This window comes from Antechinus flavipes, chromosome 1 (genome assembly GCF_016432865.1).
Source record: "Antechinus flavipes isolate AdamAnt ecotype Samford, QLD, Australia chromosome 1, AdamAnt_v2, whole genome shotgun sequence".
Classification (NCBI taxonomy): Eukaryota; Metazoa; Chordata; class Mammalia; order Dasyuromorphia; family Dasyuridae; genus Antechinus; species Antechinus flavipes.
In genome coordinates, this window is record NC_067398.1 from 716398205 (window position 1) to 716419284 (window position 21080).

At 56.7% G+C, this 21080-nt stretch overlaps 2 protein-coding genes and 1 long non-coding RNA gene across 5 annotated transcripts in view; all 3 read left to right on the plus strand.

The window, feature by feature from the left end:
* RNF185 (ring finger protein 185) overlaps nt 1–7671 on the plus strand; it is a 28902-nt gene extending 21231 nt beyond the window's left edge. For all 3 annotated transcript variants that reach the window (XM_051973154.1, XM_051973153.1, XM_051973155.1), the window contains exons 3-7: nt 968–986; nt 2520–2632; nt 2875–2929; nt 4231–4348; nt 5292–7671. In XM_051973154.1, the coding sequence (XP_051829114.1) occupies nt 968–986; nt 2520–2632; nt 2875–2929; nt 4231–4348; nt 5292–5389 (403 nt within the window). In that variant the 3' untranslated portion in view covers nt 5390–7671. The remainder of the gene's footprint in view (nt 1–967; nt 987–2519; nt 2633–2874; nt 2930–4230; nt 4349–5291) is intronic.
* A 3336-nt stretch (nt 7672–11007) lies between these two features.
* On the plus strand, nt 11008–13447 carry LOC127545707 (uncharacterized). Its single transcript, XR_007949796.1, has 2 exons — nt 11008–11534; nt 11724–13447. It is a non-coding gene; the product is annotated as an uncharacterized LOC127545707 (long non-coding RNA).
* A 690-nt stretch (nt 13448–14137) lies between these two features.
* The window catches only part of LIMK2 (LIM domain kinase 2), a 57931-nt gene continuing 50988 nt past the window's right edge, over nt 14138–21080 (plus strand). The window contains exon 1 of the mRNA XM_051973156.1: nt 14138–14291. Within this exon, the coding sequence (XP_051829116.1) occupies nt 14276–14291 (16 nt within the window). The 5' untranslated portion in view covers nt 14138–14275. The remainder of the gene's footprint in view (nt 14292–21080) is intronic.

Sequence of the window (21080 nt, forward strand, 5' to 3'; positions counted from 1 at the left end):
GCCCCAAATTCAAATCCAGCCTCAGACATGGCCTAGCTGTGTGGCCCTGGGCATGTCCCTTAATCCTGTTTGTCTCAGTTTCCTAATCTGCAAAATGGGAATGATAGTAATACCTCCCTCCTAGGGTGATTGTAAGGATCGAATGAGATGGTGATTAGTAGGCATTATATAAATGTTAGGGGGGGGGGTACAGACCCCGGTCGCTCGCTACACTGTGCTGTGGGACACTTCTCCTAAAGAAAGGCGCCCCGGCTCAGTGCTGAGGAGGCAGGCTGCCTGACGGTGCTCGTGACTGCCGGCGGGCTCAGAGAAAAGGGTCTGGGGGTTCAGCGGGCGGCAGGTCCATTAGGAGGCCATTAGAGGACACGGCGGCCCGCAGATAAATGTGGTTTTAGGCTCAATGAGGACAGACTCCGAATCCAGAACCCAGGAAAGACCGAGCTGCCCCCTCTGGGCTGGCCAGACCCCTGCTGGAGAAGGGGCTCCTGGAGAAGGCTGTGGAAAATGTCCTGGGGGGGGGGGTCACTGTAGGGAGATGGCACAGAGGAGCCTGGGGAAATGTGGGCACGGGGCGCCTGCCCCGAGCTCAAGGACGGCCTCCTTTTGTTTGAGCTGGGGCCAGGCCAGAGGCTTCTGGTGGACATGGCACAGAAAAGCCTCCGGTTGGAGGCGTCTGAGAGTCACTGGGCTTGCTGTAACAGATCGGGGGCCCTCGGGGGGGAGGATCTTGATCAATTAGGTGGGGATGAGTGGCCTCCCCGGTCCCCTCTGCACTCTGCCTCCTGAGCCGGGCATTCAGCCAGAGGAGCAGTTCCACCGACTTGGGGGGCACCTTGTGTGGGGGCGTGCACTCTGTGGCGTGGTGGAGGCTGGCCCGGGTGAGGCTCTGTGGCCGCCGCTGCTGACGTTCTCTTTCTCTTTGTCCCCCTCTCTTCCCTTGGATCGCCTGCCCCGGGGACGCCCGCAGTTGGCCGTGTTTACATCAGGTAAGACGCATTTCTTTTTACCTTGTCTTTCATCAGCTTCTCTTGCACAATAACTCCCATCGTCCCCGAGGCTGCTGTCAGAAATCGCAATCTCCCCGTCGGGTGCCCTCGGCCCATCCTTTGTAAGGAGGCTTCAGGTCCCAGCCTGCAGGCCTCCCCCTCTCGGTGCCTCAGTTTCCTGCTCTGTCAGATAGACTTGTTGCCTCATGGGAGTGTCAGTGAGGGGCAGGGGCACCAGGAAAGGGCTGCTCTCCTCCTCCTCCTCCTCCTCCTCAATTCTGGAGTTTGTGAAGAACTTAGGGAGAAATCGCTTGGTCAGAATGAAACGTTTATTAAATCTGCTCTGGAGCTGTGGAGCCTTCTCCCGATGGGCTGCGATCTGCACAGGGGGCGACCTCAACCATGCCTTCCCATCGCTTCCTCAGGGGCAGCACAGAGAGAAAAAGAAAGAAAGGGAGAGAGAGAGACAGGAAAAGAAAGGGAAAGGAAAAGACAGAGAAGGAGAGGGAGGGACAGAAAGAAAAGGAGAGAAAGGGAGAGACAGGAAGAGAAAGGGAGAGGAAAAGACAGAGAAGGAGAGGAAGGGACAGAAAGAAAAGGAGAGAAAGGGAGAGAGAGACAGGAAGAGAGAAAGAGGGAGGGACAGAGAGAAAGGGAGAACACAGAGAGAACAGATATGAGAATGAGTGTAAATGAACGGGGGCTCCTAACGCGCCAGCCTCACCACAGGAAGTGATAAATCCTGTGTCAGACGAGCCTGGCCGGCACTGCTGGTAGAACTGCAGCCACAGGGTGGTGAGTGGTGGGTGGTGTGGGCGCCCAGCCCTGCCTGGACAGGCCTCTCGGGGATCTGGGAGCTGAGCGCTGCCTCGCCCTCCTCTCAGCAGCTCCCCAGGCTTTGGGGGTACAGCTGCAGGGCCTGACCTCTGCCAGTCTGCCAAGGGGAGGCCAGGCCTCTGAGCTAGAAGGGCCCCCAAGGCACTTTGTCCGCCTTGGACTTGAACAGAAGTTCCTTCCCCGGCGTCCCTGCCTGGCCTGGTTAGGGAGCCTTTCCCAACCTCCGGCCTCAGTTTGCTTCTTCTGCGCACTCCTCTTAGAAGTGAAGGCCCCTGCCTCCGGCCTTTCAGTCCACACTAAACCTCCCTGGTTCTTTTAACCCTTAGAGGGGCCTAGGAGTCCCTGGGCAAGTCAGTTCTCCCTCTGAAATCACATCTCTTGCTCTTGGAGCTCCGGGGCCTCAGTCCTGGATCCTGCCGGGGGCATTGAAGGGCACAGTTTTTAAAAAGACCTTCCCAAGATCCTCCCGGTGCTCAGGGGTCTTGGGGGGAAAAAGGATCTAGTGACCTTAGTGTGTCTGCGATGAGAGTTCTCGTAATTTGTTTTGATTAATAACCAGCCGGAGGCCGAGGGCTCTGGGAGCCTGTGCGGGGGCAGAAGGGGGCCCCGGAGCCGGAGAATGCCACGTTAGGGCCGCCCTCTGGGCCCTTCGTTGGAGTGCGCTCACCGGCTCTGCTTTCTCTTTTCCTTTCTTAGTGGTTGGAGACCAGACCCAACAGACAGGTGTGTCCGGTGTGCAAGGCAGGGATCAGCCGAGATAAAGTGATCCCTCTGTACGGCAGGGGCAGCACTGGGCAGCAGGACCCCAGGTGAGGACGTGGCGTGGCTCCTGGCTGGTCCCTCCCCGGGGAAGACCGTGAGGGGTCGGGGAGGGGGGGGCAGTGCTGCCAGATGGACACCCAAGGCTAACAACTGGTCCTCCCCTGGTTTTTAAAAATCCCTCCAGCGAGGACGCCCTTGCTCACAAACCCCTCTGGCCCGAAGCGGCCACATTTGTGTCCGGGCCCCTTTATTGAATCTGTCTGAATTTCACGCCATTTTTATTCCTCAGAGAGAAGACTCCTCCCCGACCTCAGGGACAGAGACCGGAGCCTGAGAACAGGGGGGTAAGGAAGTCCCCCAGGGTCAACTCAGTTTTAGAAGGCTTTGTTACCCCGCCCCCCCAAGGTTTGGCTTGGTGTGGTCGTCCCCATTTTACAGATGAGGAAACAGGTAGAGGAGGTTACGCGAGTTGCCCGGGACGGCCTCGGCGAGTGCAGTTGGCGCCCAGACCTGGCAGGCCTTCTGGTGCTCCCAGCCCACACTGCCTGGCTCGAGATCTAAGTCTGGGCAGTTCCACCAGGAGTCCCTGTCCGTGGCTCAGCTTTGCCTGCCTGGAGAGCAGCCTGTCCAGGGCCTGCCTTTCCTGGCTACGGCCCCCTTGCCAGCCTTGCCCGAGTCTCAGGGCTTCCCCGGCTCTGTGCCCGAGGCCCTTGGGCCCAGCCTGACCCATGCTCACGGAGGGGGCGTGGGCAGCTCCAAGCCAAGCTCGCTCGGGAAGCCCGTCCTGATGAAATCGTTGCGCTTGCTAACGTCACGCTGCTTCCATTCCCGCGGGCCCTGACGAGCAGGCGTTGCGGTCTGCGGGGGAGCTGCCGCTGCTCCTTCCCCAGGGAGTTGCACTCTTATTAAATCAGCTGATGGTCCCTAATGGGTGCTGCGGCTCCCCGAGAGAGCTTGGGGCCGGGCCAGGACAGCCAGGTATGAGCCCTCGGGCCGGGCAAGAACGCGGGCACCCGAGTGCGGGCACGGCCGGCCCGTCGTGGGGCAACAGTGCCATCTTGTGTGGGGAGCCGCAGCCAGTCAGGGAAGACGCCGCTTCTTCACCTCAGATTCTCCTCCGTTCTTGGTTCCTTCCTCCCCCTTCTTGGCCGCCAGATTTCTGAAAGGGCCACTGTGCTCCAGGCCCTGGGTCGGCCCCCAGGCAGCCCACGTACAGTCAGGACAGATTCAGAGACTAGGGAGCACTGCTAGGTGTAGACACAGAGTAAATGAGAAATAAGGGGGTAGAAGAGCCCCGTTAGCCAGAGGGCAAGGAAAGTGAGCCGAGCTTGTAGCACGTGACCTTTGCCCAGGTGATCAGCCCACCCCTCCCCCAAGGGCTCGAGGTCTTTTCTGATCCCCACCTCCCGCCAGACCACCACGGCTCCATGTTGTGAGTGCACAGGTCACCCAGTTAGTGGTGACCTCGGGGATGAGCCCGTTTCCTTATCTGTAAAGTGGGAGCGATAAGGTTCCACAGAAGGCCGGCCTTGGGGGGCAGCACTTGGGCGGGAGGGGAGCCGAGGGCCACTGGCGAGCAGCAGAGCGGGCGGGACGGTGGGAGCGGGGCCACGTCTTCTCCGCTTCATTCCTCTTCTCTTACCAGGGGTTTCAAGGCTTCGGTTTTGGCGATGGCGGCTTCCAGATGTCTTTTGGGATCGGAGCCTTTCCTTTTGGGATCTTCGCTACAGCGTTTAACATTAATGATGGGCGGCCCCCTCCAGGTAGGCCCTTCTTTCGGAATGGTCTGTGGGTTCCGGGCGGGCCGGCTGTGTCCGCCTAAGCACTGCTCAGGAAGTAGCCTTGGATGGGACCGAGACCTCCTCTGCTACCCCTCCCTTTTGTTAAAAGAAACAAAACTCAGTTTCCTCTCACACTCCACATCCTCCCCCCACCCTTTTTTTAAATTGAAACAGGAAACCTTCATAACATACAAAGCAAAACCATTCCCGCCTCGATCCGGAGTGCGTCCCCCTGTCACAGCGGCTCTGGGAGCGGCATGACCTGCTCCGGGCCCCCCGGGGGCCAGATTTGACTCCCAGTCCCTGGTTCCAAATCCAGCACGCTTCCTCCTCTCCCCTTTGGCCGCCTGCTGCGAGTCCCAGGGGCATACTTGGGAGAGCCCCGAGGCTGCCGGGCTGCCTCCTCAAGGGAGGAGGGTTATGGTCAGAGCAAGTCGCGCATCTCAGAAAGTGGCCAGAGGGTCTCGGGGCCCAGCCCTGCATTGGCCACGTTAGCATGATCACCTTCTGGGGTCATTATTCTGTGGACTCACTTATTCGTGCTGGCATGGAAAATTCTCTTACACAAAATTGAAATGGAGTCTCTCGATTCTCCGTGGTTCTTGGTGTTTCATTCTATTTGTAAAGAAGCAAATTTGGTCTTAATTTGAGAAAAAAAAACTTCCTAATAGAACCCTCAGAGTTTATTAGGCTACTTTGACAGGTAATGAGCTCCCCATCACCAGAGATCTTCAAGCCAAGGTCAGCTGGCCCTTCATCAGTTCTGCCATAGAGGGACTCCTCAGTCCCCCTCGAGAGTTTGGGGTTCTCCAGGTCAGGCCGCTGGCCGCGGGAAGGCTTTGTCCTCAGGAGACTCGGCCGGAGCGGCGTCCCAGGCCCCGAGCCCCGGTCCACCAGCTGACCCTTCTCTTTCCTGTTTTTGCAGCTGTTCCCGGGACTCCCCAGTACGTGGATGAGCAGTTCCTGTCTCGGCTTTTCCTGTTTGTGGCCCTGGTGATCATGTTTTGGCTGTTGATCGCGTAACCGTGTGTCCTGGCCTGGGTAGTCAGCGGCAGCAGGGCCTCTGACCCGGTTACCAGCCCTCACCCGTCCCTCCTTGAACCGTCGCTGCCCGGCTCCCGAGCCTCAGGCCAGAGCATTGGCGGGGTCGGCGGCGCAGGGAGGACCCTGGCTTCTGGGAGCAGAGCTTTGGAAGGAAACGAACTAGACTTTGGTCGATGAGTCCCCGTCTCGGAGTCCTCCCCCTCCAGCCTCGGGCCTGGCTTAGAGACCCTGTGCCAGCTGGCTTGGAGGGGACTGATCTGAGGCTGGGAGGGGCTGGGGAGAGAGGAGCCCCTGCGCTGCCATCTGCCTCCATCGCAAAAGTAAAGGGAAGGACCGAATGGTACCCTTTGAACTGGACTTCCTCTCCTTAGACTCTAAAACACTGCGTCCAGCAGCAGTCTGCTCCTGCCCGCCCGTGTGGACCAGCTGTGCACAGGACATGCCGAGGCCGGGCCTTCTGCTCCCCACCACTCTCCCAGCCCCAGCTTCCTCCCTCTTCTCCCTCACGGTTCCTCAGGTGGGCCCGGAGGCGGGCCGCAGGGCTGTCTGAATCAGCAGAGGTAGCTCCGGTGGCCTGGGGGCACCGGAGCGACCCGGACACTCTGGCTTCCTCCCGGGCTCGGGCCTTGGAGGGGCCTTGGCTCCCTTCTTCCCTGCTAGAGACAGCTGGCTCTGCTCCTGGGCTTCCCGTCCTGTTCTTCCTGGGAACTGTAGCCATGCTGGCTTCTCTCTACCGGGAGGAATGATGGCGAAGGCTCCTCCAGGCCCCAGAGACAAACCGAAAAGTGGGGGGATACTTGAGCCACTAATATTCTTTCCAAGGTTAAGTTTAAGCTTCAGTTACTGCGTTTCTCCCAGATGAAGAAAACAGGCGCTCCCTGAAGCAGCCCCGTCTGGGGTCCTCGGACCCTCCCTGCAGCCAGCTTTCTGTCACTAAGGGCAGGGGAGCGCTCCTGGGCCCCAGGCCTGGCCGAGATTCGCTCTGCCAGGAGAGGTCTCTGACTGGGGGTGCAGGGCGCCGGGGGCCCCCCAAGCAAGGCGCTCTTTGTACAATGCCCCAGGAACCTCAGAGCCCTCAGCTCTTGGCCGAGACGCTTCCTGAGACCTGCCAAGCTCGGCGGCCTCCTGCTGCCTCCTGAAGGGAGTGAGAGGCCCGAGCTCTCGCTGCCTGCTCTCCCCTTCCTTCCTTGTACCTCTTCATTCAGAATCATGGGAAGAAAGGTACCCCCATCTAATCATTGGTTGGGTTTCTTGTTTTAAAAGTGCTTTTACTTTGAATCTGATCAATAAGAAGGTAGGGCGCTGAACGGCTCGTGACGTACCACCTTGTCTGATTATCTGTCCATCCACCCGTGTCTGTGTCTCCGCCTGCCAAAACGTGAGGAAACGCCACTCTGGGCTTTCTCTGGGGAGCCCGTTCCCGTGTGTGAAGTCTGCCTTCCCCGGCCCAGCTCCCCATTATTGGGAAATCAGGCCTTGGAAGGAGCCCAGTCCCTCCTTGCTTTGGCATGGGGGGGGCAGCTCGAGCATCAAGTCCAAAGATACCGGGAAAAGGGAATGAATATGCCCCCCCACAACTCCCCCCTCCGACCTCGGGCTCATCAAAGCCCAAACCCAGTGTTGAAATGTTCCAAACCCAAGTATTCTGTAGGAGTCGCCTTAGCCGAGTCTGGGGTGGACGGGCTTGTGGAGCCAGGTGTTTGGCTGGCACCCGCGTGTGTCATCAGGGAACTTGTCCCCATGAGTCCCCCCCAATCCCCGGGCCTGAGTGTCCTCGATGCTTAAAGCCCAGGTTGGGGAGTCCGGCACTGGCCAGGTGGTGGTACGGCGTCGCTCCTGGCTCTGCGAGGGGCAGGAGGAGGCCAGTTTGGTAAAGAAAGCGGAATCCCCTGTATCTACAAAATGATGGGAAGAGATTATCGGAATTGGGCCCAGCTCGCATTTCTTTTGAGCTGCCTTTGCCAGGAGCGGAGCCGGACGGCGGCGGCACATTTGGGCCGCTGCTCTGGCCCCGGGCGGAGGCGCCTTCGCTCCACTGGCGATTCAGTGACCTTACGCTTCCTTTCTCATTTAATGCGCTTCTTAGAACTCTTTGCCCATTTTCTCCCTTTATTCCATTATATTAGTTAGGACTGTGCTCTGGCCACAGTTAGACCATCAATGACTCTATGTACCTTGAGATACATTTACCGGTTACTAATTTTCACTGTTGTGAAAGTGATTTGATTTAGAAGAAAAATAAAAATGGTTTTACATTGAAAGCTGCTAGGTGTGGATTTGTCCTAGGAGGGGGCGCGGGCGGGCGGGCGGATGGGGTTCCTGTTCTCCCTGCCTTGCTCCTTCGGACCTCTGCGGCGCAGGAACGCCGGGAGTCGCCTCCGCGAGGGCTGACTCCGGGCCTGTGGTCTGATCATCAGCCCCACCCCTAGCATGTTGTTTGAGGAGTACCTGGCCTGGTACCGGGCCAGGGGTCCAGCTCCTAGCTCGTACACCTCCGAGGCAGCTCTGATCAGTGCGGCCGCCCCCTTTCCAGGCCTGCAGGGGACGTCGCGTCCCCTGCGGGGGCTCCTGAGTGTGGGCCCTCACCGTGACCCCTTGTCCTTAGCTAGGAGCTCGTTCTGTCTGTTGGTGAATCCACCCTGTGTCTCGTGAGGAAAGAAGTGGGTTCTTCCAAAACCAGGGGATTCCTTGGGCCATGGGACCCGGAGCGGGGCGGGCTGCCACGCAGCTTTGAGGCCCGATTAACCACAGTCAGACAAAGCATGTCCTTGGGCAACTTCTTATTGGGGTGTTCGGCAAACGTTGACCTTCAAGCAAGCAGAGTGGTTGGGGGGAGGGCGCTGTTCTTTTGACTTTATGGTCATCTGGGGACTTGGATACACACCCCGTCTTGGAACCCAGAAAGCCGTTAGAGCCAGAGCAGTCAGCAAGTCTCAGGGTCGCCGCAGCCGGCCTTGGAGCTGGCAGGGGAAGCTTCCTCTTCTCTGGCCACTGCAACGCTCGGCTGTTGGCGATGCTGCGGTCCTTGCTCAGTGAGCATTTATTAAGCACCTGCTGTGTCCAAGGCCCTCTTCTCTAGGACTCTAGGAATGAGTTACAGGGAAGGGGGGAAGCCAGCAGGAAGGAAGGGCGTTGGCTGAGGATCCGCCCTTCTCCAAATTTAATTCTGTGCCCGATGGGGCCGAAGTGCAGCCGGTCCGTTTACAGAGAAGAAAACGGACCCAGAGTCTGCATCCACGACGCCTCGGCCCCAGCTCTGCTGCTGCCCGTGGAGTGTGGGGCGCGTAAGGGCCTGCTGGGTGCCAGACCAAGAGGTGAAGGGCGGTCCCGGCCCTCACGGAGCTTACGGTCGAACTGGAGCGACGACGCACAGATACATAGAAAGTGAACCGCATTCACACGGAGAGGAAACCGGCAACAGTTGAGTTCCAAGGCGATCCCAAAGGATTCTGGGTACTTACTCCATTGCAAGTTTCGGTAGCAAAATGGAAGGTTCTTGGAGATTTTTCTTCTGTGTTTTGTGTGGGAGTTGGGACGACTGTTGTCGGTTTCTGAAGCAGCCAGAAAGCCCTTCATCCCCAGTGGAAAATGCTATCTGCCTCCAGAGGAAGAACGGATGTCTGACTGCCATTTAAAAAGAAGGGCTGGAGAAAGCGTCTGTAAAAAGTGGGGTTTTAGTTGGGCCTTAACAGTCCCAAGGGGAAGAGGTGCCAGAGAAAAGGTCTGGAGCTGAGAGGCAGGGGGGGCAGCCAAGAGGCTGGCACGCTGGGGTGAAGGAGAAGGGTATGAAGAGACCGGAACATATAAAACCTACGTCAAATTGCCGTCTTGGGGCAGGGAAGGGAAGAAAAAAGGGAAATCAAAATCTTATAAAAGGAAATGTTTAAAATGAATCATTTTTAAAAAAAGAAACATTAAGATACTTTATAAAATCTGTTTACAAATGTATCTATTTCTTATATAATGTTAAATATTTGTATAATATTAAGTATTTTTATAAAATGTATTTACAGAGGGATAGTTATTGAAAAGATAGTAGCAAAAAAAAAAGTGCTACTTAGTGAAAAAATAAAAGTAGAAACTAAAAGGGGAAAAGATTGGACTGGAAAAGGGAAGGGGAGGCTGGGTTTTGAAGACCTTCCTGGAGGCAAGAAGGAGGCACATTATCAGCCTCCAGTTTAGGAAAGTCATTTAATGGCTGGAGGACCAGGTGGGAGTGATGCTCTGATCCCTCCTCAAGGTCAGCACGAGTCCCCAGGGACAGACACGTAGCTGTTCTGGGCAGGTTAAAGAGCACGGATCCTCTTCTGGGCCGGACCCGGGCTAGGGGAGGGGGAAAGGAGGAGCACCTGCCTGCCAGACATTTATGGGGTGCTCAGTGTGGCAGGGAAGCCCCCCCCCACTGAGCCAGCCTGGCCGGGGGGGCCAGCTGCTCTCCAGGGCTCACCTCGGCCCCCTCTCGGTGCTTCACTCCCCTGGTCTCCTTGGTTGCCAAGCCTACACTCTCCCTCCAAGTCCCGGGGTCTGTCCCTGCTCAGGGGCCCCGGGCCCTCACCTCTCCCAGTCCCTCCGCACCCAGCCGGGGGCTCCCGTGGCCCCTCCAGGACACACTGGGGCAGCCTCTGTGCCCCGGGCGCCCTGCTAGCCACCGCCCCCGGGACTCGGCCTTTGCAGTCGGCCCCCTGTTTGGATGCTGCGCCCCCCACCTCCATCTATGGCTCCATCTGCCGCTTGAATGCTTTGTCATCCCCACCCCCAACAGTCCCCTACAGCTTCCCTTCTCCCTATAGAATGTAGGGCCCTTGCGGGGAGGAAGGAGCATTTATAAGCACCTACTAGGTGCCAGGCACTGTGCTAAGCGCCTATTCGTTCACAGCCCTCCTGGAGGTCGGTGTTGTCATTGGCCCCATTTTACCGCTGAGAAAACTGAGGCAAACACAAGTGAAGTGGCTTGCCCAAACACCCACCGCAGTTCCCCCCACTAGCGAGTATAGGGCAGGATTTGAACCCAGGTCTCCCTGACTCTAGGCCCAAAGCCAGCTCCCAGGGCAGGGACTGGCATCTCTGCGTTGGTGGGAAAACTTCCTGTCGAAGCTGTCCCTGGGGGGTTCAGGCTGCTTTGAAGGGCTGTTGGGGAGCCCCCCCCCCCTTCAGAGAGCTGGCCGGGAGCTGGGGGTGGGGGAAAGAAGAGTAAGAGAAAGAAGGGAGGAGGGAAAGAGAAGAGGAAGGGAGGAATAAAGAGGGAGAGGTAAAGAGAGGAAAGGGAAGAGGAAGCGGGGGAGATAGAGGGAGGAAGAGGGAAATAGAGGGAGGGAGAAACGAAGGGGGAGGGGGGAGGAAAAGACAGAGTGGGCCTCGGCCTTTGTCGCTGGGGCTGGTTTCGGTCACATCACCTGAACGGGCTGGGCCTGCAGCCCCTCCCCCCAGTGCCAGTAAGAGACGAGCGGGTTTCTCCGGCCCCTCCCAGGCTCCGCCCCACGAGCTGCAGCCCGACTTTGTTTTTGTTTAGTTCCTTCCGGTTTTACAAAACCCGGCCGCTGGGGGGGGGGGGAGGGCAGGGAGACGGGGCGGGGGGGGGGGGGGGGGGGGGGGGGGGGGGGGGGGCTTTGTTTTATCCTCCCAGCCGCCCTGGGGGGAGGGGCTGAGGAAATGCTCGGGGGATCAAAGCAAATCCCTGCGGATCAATAAGTGTTCACCCCCCTCTGTGCTGGGGACACGAGGTACAGGTAGCGACGGAGGGGTCTGTGTGTGTGTGTGTGTGTGTGTGTGTGAATGTGTGAGTGAGAGTGTGAGTGTGTGTGTGAGTGGGAGTGTGAGAGAGTGTAAGTGTGTGAAAGTGTGGGTGAGTGTGAGCGTGTGTATGTGTGTGAGTGAGTGTGTGAGTGGGAGTGTGAGTGTGTGTGGGAGTGGGAGTGGGAGAGAGTGTGTGTGTGAAAGTGTGGGTGAGTGTGAGCGTGTGTATGTGTGTGTGAGTGAATGAGTGTGTGAGTGTAACAGGTTTGGGGAGAAGGGAAGGCGGGAGATAAGAGAACCCCACACAAGCTGGGCACCAGTGCTTCCCTCGGGGCGTGGCCTGTGGACAGACCCTCCCTTTGCGTTCCCGAGCCGTGGAGCACGTCCCCAGGTTAGTCTATACCCGCAGGCAGGCGAAATAATCCAAAGAAATTCTGAGGGGGGCAGAGTTAATAACTGGGGGGAGGGGAGACTGTACGGTTTGGGGCCTGAGCCCCACTTTTGCTTGGGAAGAAGGGGAGCTTCCGTCCCCTCGGAAATGAGGGCTGGGGGGGGAAGGGGGGACCCTGCTCCTCTCCAGCAGCTCGGGCCGCGTGGAAGGTCACCGTGTGGGACGGCCATTCAGTTGTCACGTGTCAACAAAATCCGGGAGACCTCCGGGAGCAGCGGCCGGCGGGGATTGTTCCTGGGAACGCTCGGCGCTCGGACGGAGGATTACGTCAGGAAGCAGATGCTGCAGCCGCGGCTGACTCGTTTCCATCTGGCCCCCTGAGGTCAGAGCCGGGAGGAAGCGCGATTGTCCTTGGCTCGGAATGACTGGAAGGACGCGAGTCCGTGCGCTCGACGTAAAATAACACAGAGTCATTCCAAGAAAGAGAACGCTTAATAACGGGGGAGGGGAGCGCGTGGAGAGAGGCGTGGCGTGGGAGAAGGGAGTGAACCGTGCTCCCGAATTTTAGGAAGTGGGGGCAGGCGGGATGGGGGCCAGGAAAGCTGCGCTCTCTCTCCAGCCGCCCAGCTTCTATCCGGGTCTGGGCCCTCCTCGCCTCTTGCCTCCCAGCTGGTTTCTCTGCCTTAAGTCTTTCCCAACTCCAGCTCTTTCCACACAGTGAAGCTGTCTTGAGAGATTTCCCTACCCTCGTGTGACTCCCTACCAGCGCCTCGCCATTGCTGCTGAGAGGAAGGGCCCCAGTCCCTGTCTCCCGCTCCTCTCCCATGCTCTGGGATCCCGCCTTCTCTGCTAGACCCCGAGTGCTCCATCTCCCTTCTCTATCTCCTTGGTACGAGTGGCCTGGAACGCCAGCTTTGCTCATCCCCATCTCCTAAAATCCTCGCCTCTCATTTAATTTCTTTCTTGGCAAAGATAACGGAGTGGTTTACCATTACCTTCTGCAGTGTGTTTCCATTTTACAGTTGAGGAACTGAGATAATAGAAGTGACTTGCGCAGAGTCACACAGTGTTATCATGTCAACCTTAAATATACTCTAAACAAAAAACAAAATAAAATAAAAAGTGTCTGAGACTGGATTTGAATTCAGATCTTCCTGACTCCAGACCCTGTGCTCTGTTCACTGCACCACTCCGCATTTCCCTAAAATCCCTAGCTTCCTTCAAAGCACGATCCTTGGGACAACTCATTTACCTGAACCCACCAATCGTTATTGTTCTCTCTCTTTTGGAATTACTTAGTATCATTTTATATTTATCTCCTTTCAGTCATCCCACTTTGGAATTATTCTAGCAGGCCACACGGGTGCTGAAGCTTGCGTCCCTCCCCCTACTCAGCGGGACTGCCCACCATGTTCATGACATTTCTTTAGGGCTAGAAGCCTTGGGACAGAGCTTCTAGTCTCTGCTCTCCAGCCTGTCCCTCACACACCTAAAGCACAAGTTTAACTAAAGTCACCTTCCTGGGCTATAAACTGCGGTGGCTCCCTATTACCTCGAGGATCAAATACAAAGCCCTCGGGAAGCCGCCGCCCCTTCCCTCCTTCTCGCACCTCGCCCTCACCGCGGGCTGCGGGACACCTCCTCGCACTCGGCCCAGCTCCGCCGTCCCCCCGGGCTCTCCTTCCTCGTTTTCTGCCCGCTTCTCCTGGCTCCCTCCACACCCCAGTAAAATCCCACTTTATGCTTCCCTCAAGGAGGGTTTCCAGTCCGTCCTATTTGTCCGAGGCGTTTTCCCGGGCTCCTCCCCGTTAGATTGTAAGCCCCTGGAGGGCAGGGGCTCTGCCTCTTTTTGTATCCCCAGGACGCAGCGCAGTGTCTGGTGCACAATAAATGCGTGTTGTCTGGCCCACAGACTCTATTTTGCGTGTATACATGCGAACGGAGGCTTCCTTCGGGCAGGGGCTTTCCACTTTGCACCCCTAGATCCCGCACTTAGTTAAATGGGCGCTGGTGATTCGCTGTGGGGACCCCCTCGCTCTCCTCCCTCCCTAAGTGCAGGGACCTCCGATGGTGGGGGGAAGCCAGAGTCAGGAGAGCTGGGTTCAAGTGCTGGCTTTGCCCCCCGACTCGGAGCTCAGTTCTAACGGAGGGGAGGGGGAGGGAGGGGGCCTGAGTCGGAGCTTGGGAGCAGGGAAGGCAGAAGCCTGGCCCTGGGAGGGAGGGGCGGGGCGCGTGCGGGGGATCCCCTCTCCTGGGCTTCAGGTTCCCCAGTTTAAGATGAGGGGGTGCCCGGATGCTCTCCAAAGCCCTGCTTACGTGCCCGGTGCACGCCAGGCGCTGCCATTCGGTCGCGGGCCCTAGCGGAATTGCCTGCTCTCCCACGGACACCGATGCCGAGCAAGGAAGGGCGCCGCGCCGGCCGGCCACGAGGGGGCGCCGGCCCCGGCTCGCCGTCAGGACCGGACTCTGCAATGTCTCTCGGAGCTTTTATTGGCGTGGAGGGCGGATCCTCGAGATTGGCGCGCGTGCGCGTCGGTCTGGAGGGCGGGATCAAGTTGCAGGGGCGGAGTCTCGGGGCCGGCGGAGAGGCGGGGCCGCGGAGAGCCCCGGGCAGCGCCCGAAGCCAGGTGTGATTTGGCCCTCCCGGGGCGCCGTAGGCGGGACGGTCGCGCCTTCCCCGCGCTGTAGTCGCCTGAGGTAACCGCCAGAGAGTTCCAGGAGACGGTCGGAGGCGGGGAGCCATGGACGGGGTGTCCGGTGAGTGCCCGCCCTGCCCCGTTATCTCCGCCGTCCTCCGAGGCTCCCCTAGGGGACTCAGCCCCGTGTCCGGAACCGAGGAGGCGCCTAATAAACGAGGGTTGCCTTGGCCCGGAGAGGGATGGAGGGAGAAGACCGGAGGGACTGACAGGAGGGGAGGGAGTCTGGGAGGGGCCACCTGGTCCCCAGGGCGGGAAGGCCTGGGGGGGGAGCAGTGGGGGGCGCGGGAGCTCCCCGTGAAGGAGGCTGGGAAGGGGAGCCCCGGGGGCAGCCAGGCGCGGGCTTGGAGGCTCACGCACCCCGGACAGGGGCTTCTCTGTGAGGACCCTGAGGGGATGGAGAAGGGGGAGGGGGAAAGCGCGGGGCTGCCTCTCCCTGGCCCCCTGGGGAGGTTCTGGGTTCTCTAAGGATCTCAAGCGGGGAGTCTATGGGGAAGAGGAGAATCTCCCCGGGGGACTCCGCGCAGGGCCGAGGGCTGGTGGAGATTGCTGGGCAGGGGAGCCTGGTGCGGAGGGGAGGAGTGGGGGAGACCCCCGGTGCCGGAGCCAGCCCGCTTCCTGCCTTCCCCACCGACGGCAGGCTGCAGTGGGGGGGGTCCGTCGGGAGTCAGCCTGGGGGCCCCGGAGAGGACGCCCCCGTTTCCTGGTGACAGACTAGGAGAGTCACTTCCTCCGCCGGGACGAGGAGCAGCGGCCCAGGCACTTCCTCCCGGGGGGGTAGCGAGGTGGCCGCGGGTCCTTTACCTTCGGCTCCATCCCCTCCTCCTGTCCCCGCCCCCCCCCCCCCAGAGGTGTCCGAGGACCCCGGGCCTGCAGCACCCGACCTGTTTGTCCGGTGCCGGGAGAGCACAGGGAGGGTCCTCCTTTCCTGCCCCGGCCTCTCCAGCTGGGAGATGCGGATGGGGGCCGGGGAATGGGAGCAGCCTCCTCCCTCCTTGGCTCTCCCACGGCTGGCCGCCAGCCCCCCCCACCCAGACAGCCCCCTTAAGTCAGTGACCGCTCTCAGCCCAGCCCGCCCCGGGAACCAACCAAGGGAGAGACTCTGGCAGCTGTTACATAACGGACCCTGCTGCCCACTTAGCCATGACTTGGTGTTTCCTTATCGTGCCCGGGCACAGACCGGGTCAGGGCCGGCTTTGGGCACCCACTGCCTGGCACACAGTAGGGGCCTTAGAAATGCATGTGGGATGGCAGGGGGAGAAACGGGCAGGCGGGAATTTGTGTCTGAGGATGAATTGTGCCCCACGGGGGGCAATGTACCCGAAATGTCCCCAAGGAGAGGTCCAGACCAGGGCAGCAAGGAGGGGGCGTGCACGGGGCAGTGAGGCCGAGACCCGCAGGCAGGAGCAATGGAGCAGTCACAGGATGGGGGCTTTGGCTGTGTCTGTGGAGTGGGAATTTCCTTTGGGAGGAGAGCCGCTCGCTGGGTTTTGGGGTCACCCTGGCTGGGCTCAGTGGGATAGTTTGAAAGGATCTGGACTCCTTTAACTAGGAAGCCCATCTAAGACCCCATTATAGTAACTAGGAGTGGTTCTGTGGATGGAGAACTGAGCCTGAAACCCGAGTTCAAATCCAGCCTCAGACACTTACTAGCCATGTGATCCTGGGCAGGTCACTTCACCCTTAAATTTGTCTGAATCCACTGGAGAAGAAAATGGCAAACCAGTCCCGTGCCTTTGCCACAACCCCCGCCCCAATCTGGGATCATGGCTCAACCACACGGTGGGCAGAAGCTAATGAGGACCTGGGCGCTGGGGGTGCGGGGCTGGGCACCCCGAGAATGCTGGCACCCCCTCAGCGTTGCCCGCTCTGTGCCCATTCTGGATTCGTTTTCTCTGCCTCACTGAGCACGAGGATTCTTCCTGCTTAGCTCCTGTTTGTCTGAGCGGGTGTTGGTTTCCTCCGTGCTTTGTGCTGGGAGGTTTTGCAGGTGTGTAAGGAGGGGGAAGAACGTGCCGTGAAGCTCCCGGCCCAGCTCCGGCCTCCCAAAGGTTCTTTTTTGTTTGAGTAGCACCATTCTCAGCCCCCTTCTCTCCTGTCCAGCGTCAGGCTGCATAAACATGTCTCTCCTTCTCTTGGTTTTCAGCTGGGGAGGGACAGGGAGAACAACAGCTGGACCCTGTTAGTCTCTCGGGGATATTTTTATATCTCCTGGAAGGATTCTGGCTCGCTAAGTCTCCCCTGCCCGGAAGCATCTTCCAGAGAGGAAAGTTCCCACTGAGACACTGCTCGTTTTGAGCAGGGAGTTCCCTTCGTTGAGACTGTGCTGAGAAAGGGCTTCTTTGGGGCCATCTCCCACATAAGAGAATGGGAACCGGAGCCACAAGTGAGCAGTCAGCCAGTCACGATCATAACCGACACTCATAAAGCCTCTAAGCTTTGCAAAGCATTTAAGGCCCATGACTTCATTTAGTAGTCCCAAGAGCCAGGTCAGGGCTTTAGCATATCCCTGTCACTCATAAGGAAATGGGTTCTAAAAGGTACATTAATAAATCCAGGGTCACACAGCCAGCAGGATGAGAGGAAACTCAGGTCTCTGCGGCCCCTTTCCACCCTTCCATGCTGCCTTCCAGGATTGGAAGTCAGCGCCTAGAGTAGCATGAGAAATCCAGTTTGGCTTTTGTTCCCCTCCAGTATATTTGTTTATAGAACTTAGTCTGCCCTGTTTGGGCTTTAGAAAGGCATCGTTAGAGCTTCATTCCGATTCCCTGAATATAAATATAGCTTGTCAGAATGAGAAGGGCCTTGGAACAGGGGATGTCACGGCTGAGAAAGTCGTTAGAACAGGGAATGTCAGGATGAGAGAAGCCTTAGAACAGGGGATGTCAGGGCTGAGAAGGACCCTGAAGATCAGTTAGTCCAACAGAGGAGGAAACTGAGTGTCATAAAGGAATATTCCACTTGCCTAAGGTATCAAGGCCAGTTCTCAGTCTCAGGGCTCATGGTTCCTATTCAGTGCCTGTCCCAGTACAGATTTAGAAATATCTTTCACTTTTAATCATTGCAGAATTCTCTTAAATTTGGGATATGGAAATGATCGAGTTGCAAACACACAGTAGGCATCAATAAACCTTATTATCTCAAAAAATTGAATATGGGGAAAGATGAGAGAGCAGAAAAGTAGCTGCAATGAAATCTTTCTGTGGCTTCAGTCAGTGAGGGAAATTCCCCTGACTGATTCCTGGCAAGCCTTGGGAAGCAGGACTACAGAGGGAAACGGCTTCAAGATCCAGAAGACGGCCCGAGAACTCCCCCCGAAGCGGGAGCTTTCTCTTTTCCTTCCACTATCTCGATGCCCTGCCCCCTCCATTTCCTGGCTGGTCCCAGAGCTGGAGCCGCACACCTGACTCCCCAGCTCCCAAGCGGCCCGGCACTCACTGTGCGTGTTGTTCAGGAACTGAACTGAGTTCAGTGTTTGTCCCCAGCTCTCATTGTCTGATGGAACTTGAGAAGCGTCAACAATCTCTCTCAAACCAGTGAGAAGCAACAGTTCTGGAGCAGGTTCCCCGGTGTTTTGGTCCCTCGGGGCTGAGGAGAGCAAGCTGTCAGCAACCTAGTAAATGAGACTGGAAAGGGAAAGATAACCAAATTGGGTCCATTTCATCTGAAACCTCAAAATTATAAAAAGAGAATAAGATCGGTCCTCTTCTTGACCTTCTAGCGGCTTTTGACCCTGTTGGCTCCCCCTGCATCCAGGATGCTCCTCTCTTCTGCCTTCATGGCTTAGCTCTCATCTGGCTTTCCTCCTCCTCCTCCACATCCTTTACTGGATCACCCACTTCCTGCTCCCTTCTTCCCAGGGGTGTCCCCCAAGACTCAGTATGGGGTCCTCTTCCTTTCTCTCCTTCTGCCTCCTCACTTGGTGGTCTCATAGACGCCCTCATCTGTATTAAGCATCATAGATCTAGAACTGAAAATGATCTCATTTTATAGGGGAGGAAATGGAGAATTAGAAAGGTCAGAGTCAGGATTTGAACCCAATCCCATTGGCTCTTTATCCAGGACTCTTTTCCCCCTGCTTCGGGCTGCCTCCTGTCCATGAACAAACTAAAAAGCTCAAAATGGAGCCCATTGTTCTCCCCCTCCAAACTTCTGTATGTCTGTGAAGGGCACAGCCACGCTTCTAGTTACTCTTGTGCCCTCTAAGCTGTCCTTGATCTTTCCTCTCTCTTACTGCCTGTATTCAGTCAGAGGGCAAGTCTTCTTCCTGCTGCCGTCACATCTCTTCTATCCGTGTCCTCCTCTCCTCACCTCACCATTTCTGGGGTCATGGTGGTAGCTGGGTCTTTCTGCTTCCAGGCTTTTCTCTCTCCAGTCCTAGCTTCATACCACCGCCCAAACACCCCTGCACCTTTCTCAACCACAGTTTTACTCTTGCTCAGAAACCCCAGGTGGTTCCTACTGCCTCAGGGTTAAGCCCCAAATCCTCAGCCTGGCTGTGAGAGCCCTCTCCAGGGCAGCTGTCTTTCACATTACGGCTTTTCTAACCAACTAGCCTGCCCACGCGCTGCCCCGGAAACTTGACATCAGCAGGAATCAAACTCCTGTGATATACCAGTTATGATGCGAGATGGTGCTACACAACGACAAGAATTTAATGGTCCCTGGCTCAAGGTGAGCAAATGCAGAGCACACTCTGATGATGCTTTGGGGGTGTCCCAGGAAAAGAAGTGGAACCCAAGGGATCCTGGGAGCCAGAGGCAATGGAGGGGTGCTCATTCTAGTTGGGAAGGACCACAGGGAAGCAAGAGAGAGAATGTCTTAAATGTGAAATAGCTGGAAGGAGAGTTTGATTGGAATGGAGAATGTGTGAAGAAGAAAAAAAGGAAAGACAGGAAAGGGAGGTAGGAGCCACATTGTAGGAGACTTTAGAGGCTAGGGAATTTTGAATTGTGTCCTAGAAGCAAGAGGCAACCGTGGGGGGGTTTTGAGTAGGGGAATAACACGGTCAAATCTGTATGTAGGCAGAGGCAGACTGTTGGAGGACGTCCATGCTTCAGGGTGAGACTTTGGAGGTCTCTTTGGACTCAGATTTGCAAGAATAAAGGGTGGATGTGGGAACTGTCAGGCTTGTGAAAGAGGGCTAAGGGATTAAATCTTGTTCTCCTGCTTTGGCATCTCTGATTTAGAAGAAAATTAATGTAACTGATACACTTTTATGGCTTCAACTGCTGTGTCTGGTCCAATGTCTCCCCATCTCTGCTTGAATCCTCTTTCTCACCCAAGTTCCAGGCTAGAAATTTCAGAAGTCAGATGTTAGAAAAATCCTCCACAGCCAAGAAGGCCTCCTCCTAATAAACAACCCAGTATCCAGCCTAGTGGTTTGGGCCTCCAAGTGTCTCCAAGGAGCCGGAGGTCATTACCTCTCTAGGCCCATCAGCTTTTCCTTCATTCCTAATGGATAGAATTATCTGCTCTAGAACCTGTTGGGTTGCCTACTCTGCTGCTTAATATCGCCTCCAAACTCCTCTCCTTCCCTTTCAAGCCATTTTGATTTCAGAGTTTTCCTGGCCAGAGCACCATCTCCTCAGAGTCCCTTGGGCCCCGCACCTGGCGAACATCTTTAACCAGTGCCTGGTCATCATGCCCAGGAGATAATTTAGATTACTTTCTTTTGTTTACTAGAAGTTTATCAAATACTTCTGAGGCACTGGGGCGGATATACAAAGACAAATAATGGCTCCCTGTTCAAGGCCCAGGCACCCTGGCTTTGGGCTTCCACATCAGGCTGCCAGTTGTGCTACCCTTCCTGCCATCCCGGCTCCAACTCTCAATCCGTGAGGATCACCCCTGGCTCCTGACACTGAGAAGGAAAACACAGATCAGAAACGACTATCCTCCAGGTCTGTTTCTCAGAGCCTGTGATGCAAGCGTGGGAAGAGGAACAGATTTTCTTTCCCCTCTTCCTGAAACTCTTGGCTGTGGGTGATCTGGGGTCTTCACCCCCGGCCTACAATCATTAAGAAAACAGCAAAGGGCTAGATGGCACAGCACACAGCGCAGAGGCCTTGAAGTCGGGAGGATGAGAGCCATGCAGGGAGCCCCTCAAAGGAGGCGGCCTCCACCATGGTGCAGGACACAGAGGGATCCCTGGTGGGAGAACTGGACATGCTCGGAACAGCTCAGTTTAGAAACCAAATTCTTTCTCTCTTTTGTGGTTGGCAATAATGAGACAGGTATTAAAAGCCTGATTTAAAAACTACTCTACCAGAAGAATCTCCTTTCTTTTTCCTCCCTCTCCTGCCTACTGTTAGTCTCTTGCCGAGTATGACTTGAAAGTATTGTGACTGTTCTGTTGGTTGTGCTAACAGTATTTTTCATCTCATTGACTCAAAGACCAGTCTTCTAAAAGTTAGAGAGGTGTGATCTGGGTCGGCTGTGAGGGTGCCCACACTGATGGAACCAAAAGTCTTTGAAGTCCCTGAAGTGCCCTTGGGAGGAGAGGAGCTTTGTTACTTACTTACCAGCTGGAGAAAAGGGGACTTTGTAGAGGAGGGCTGGACAAGGTCATCCGATAAAGATGGCAGAAGGAAGTCATTCCAGGCCTAGGGAATAACCCAGGGAAACTTTGTTGCCCAGGTCTCCTGGAACACAGTATGTGAAAGCTCTCCCTGTCTTGTGGCCCCCTAACCCTTCTCTTTCCCAGGCTGCACATGCCCAGGTCCTTCAACCAGTGGCCCCCACTTAGCATTTCTCCTTCATCACATACATAATGTACTAATCTTATTCTAGACAGCAATTGGGAACTCTGCCCAAAGAGCTATAAAAGTATGCATACCCCTGGAGCCAG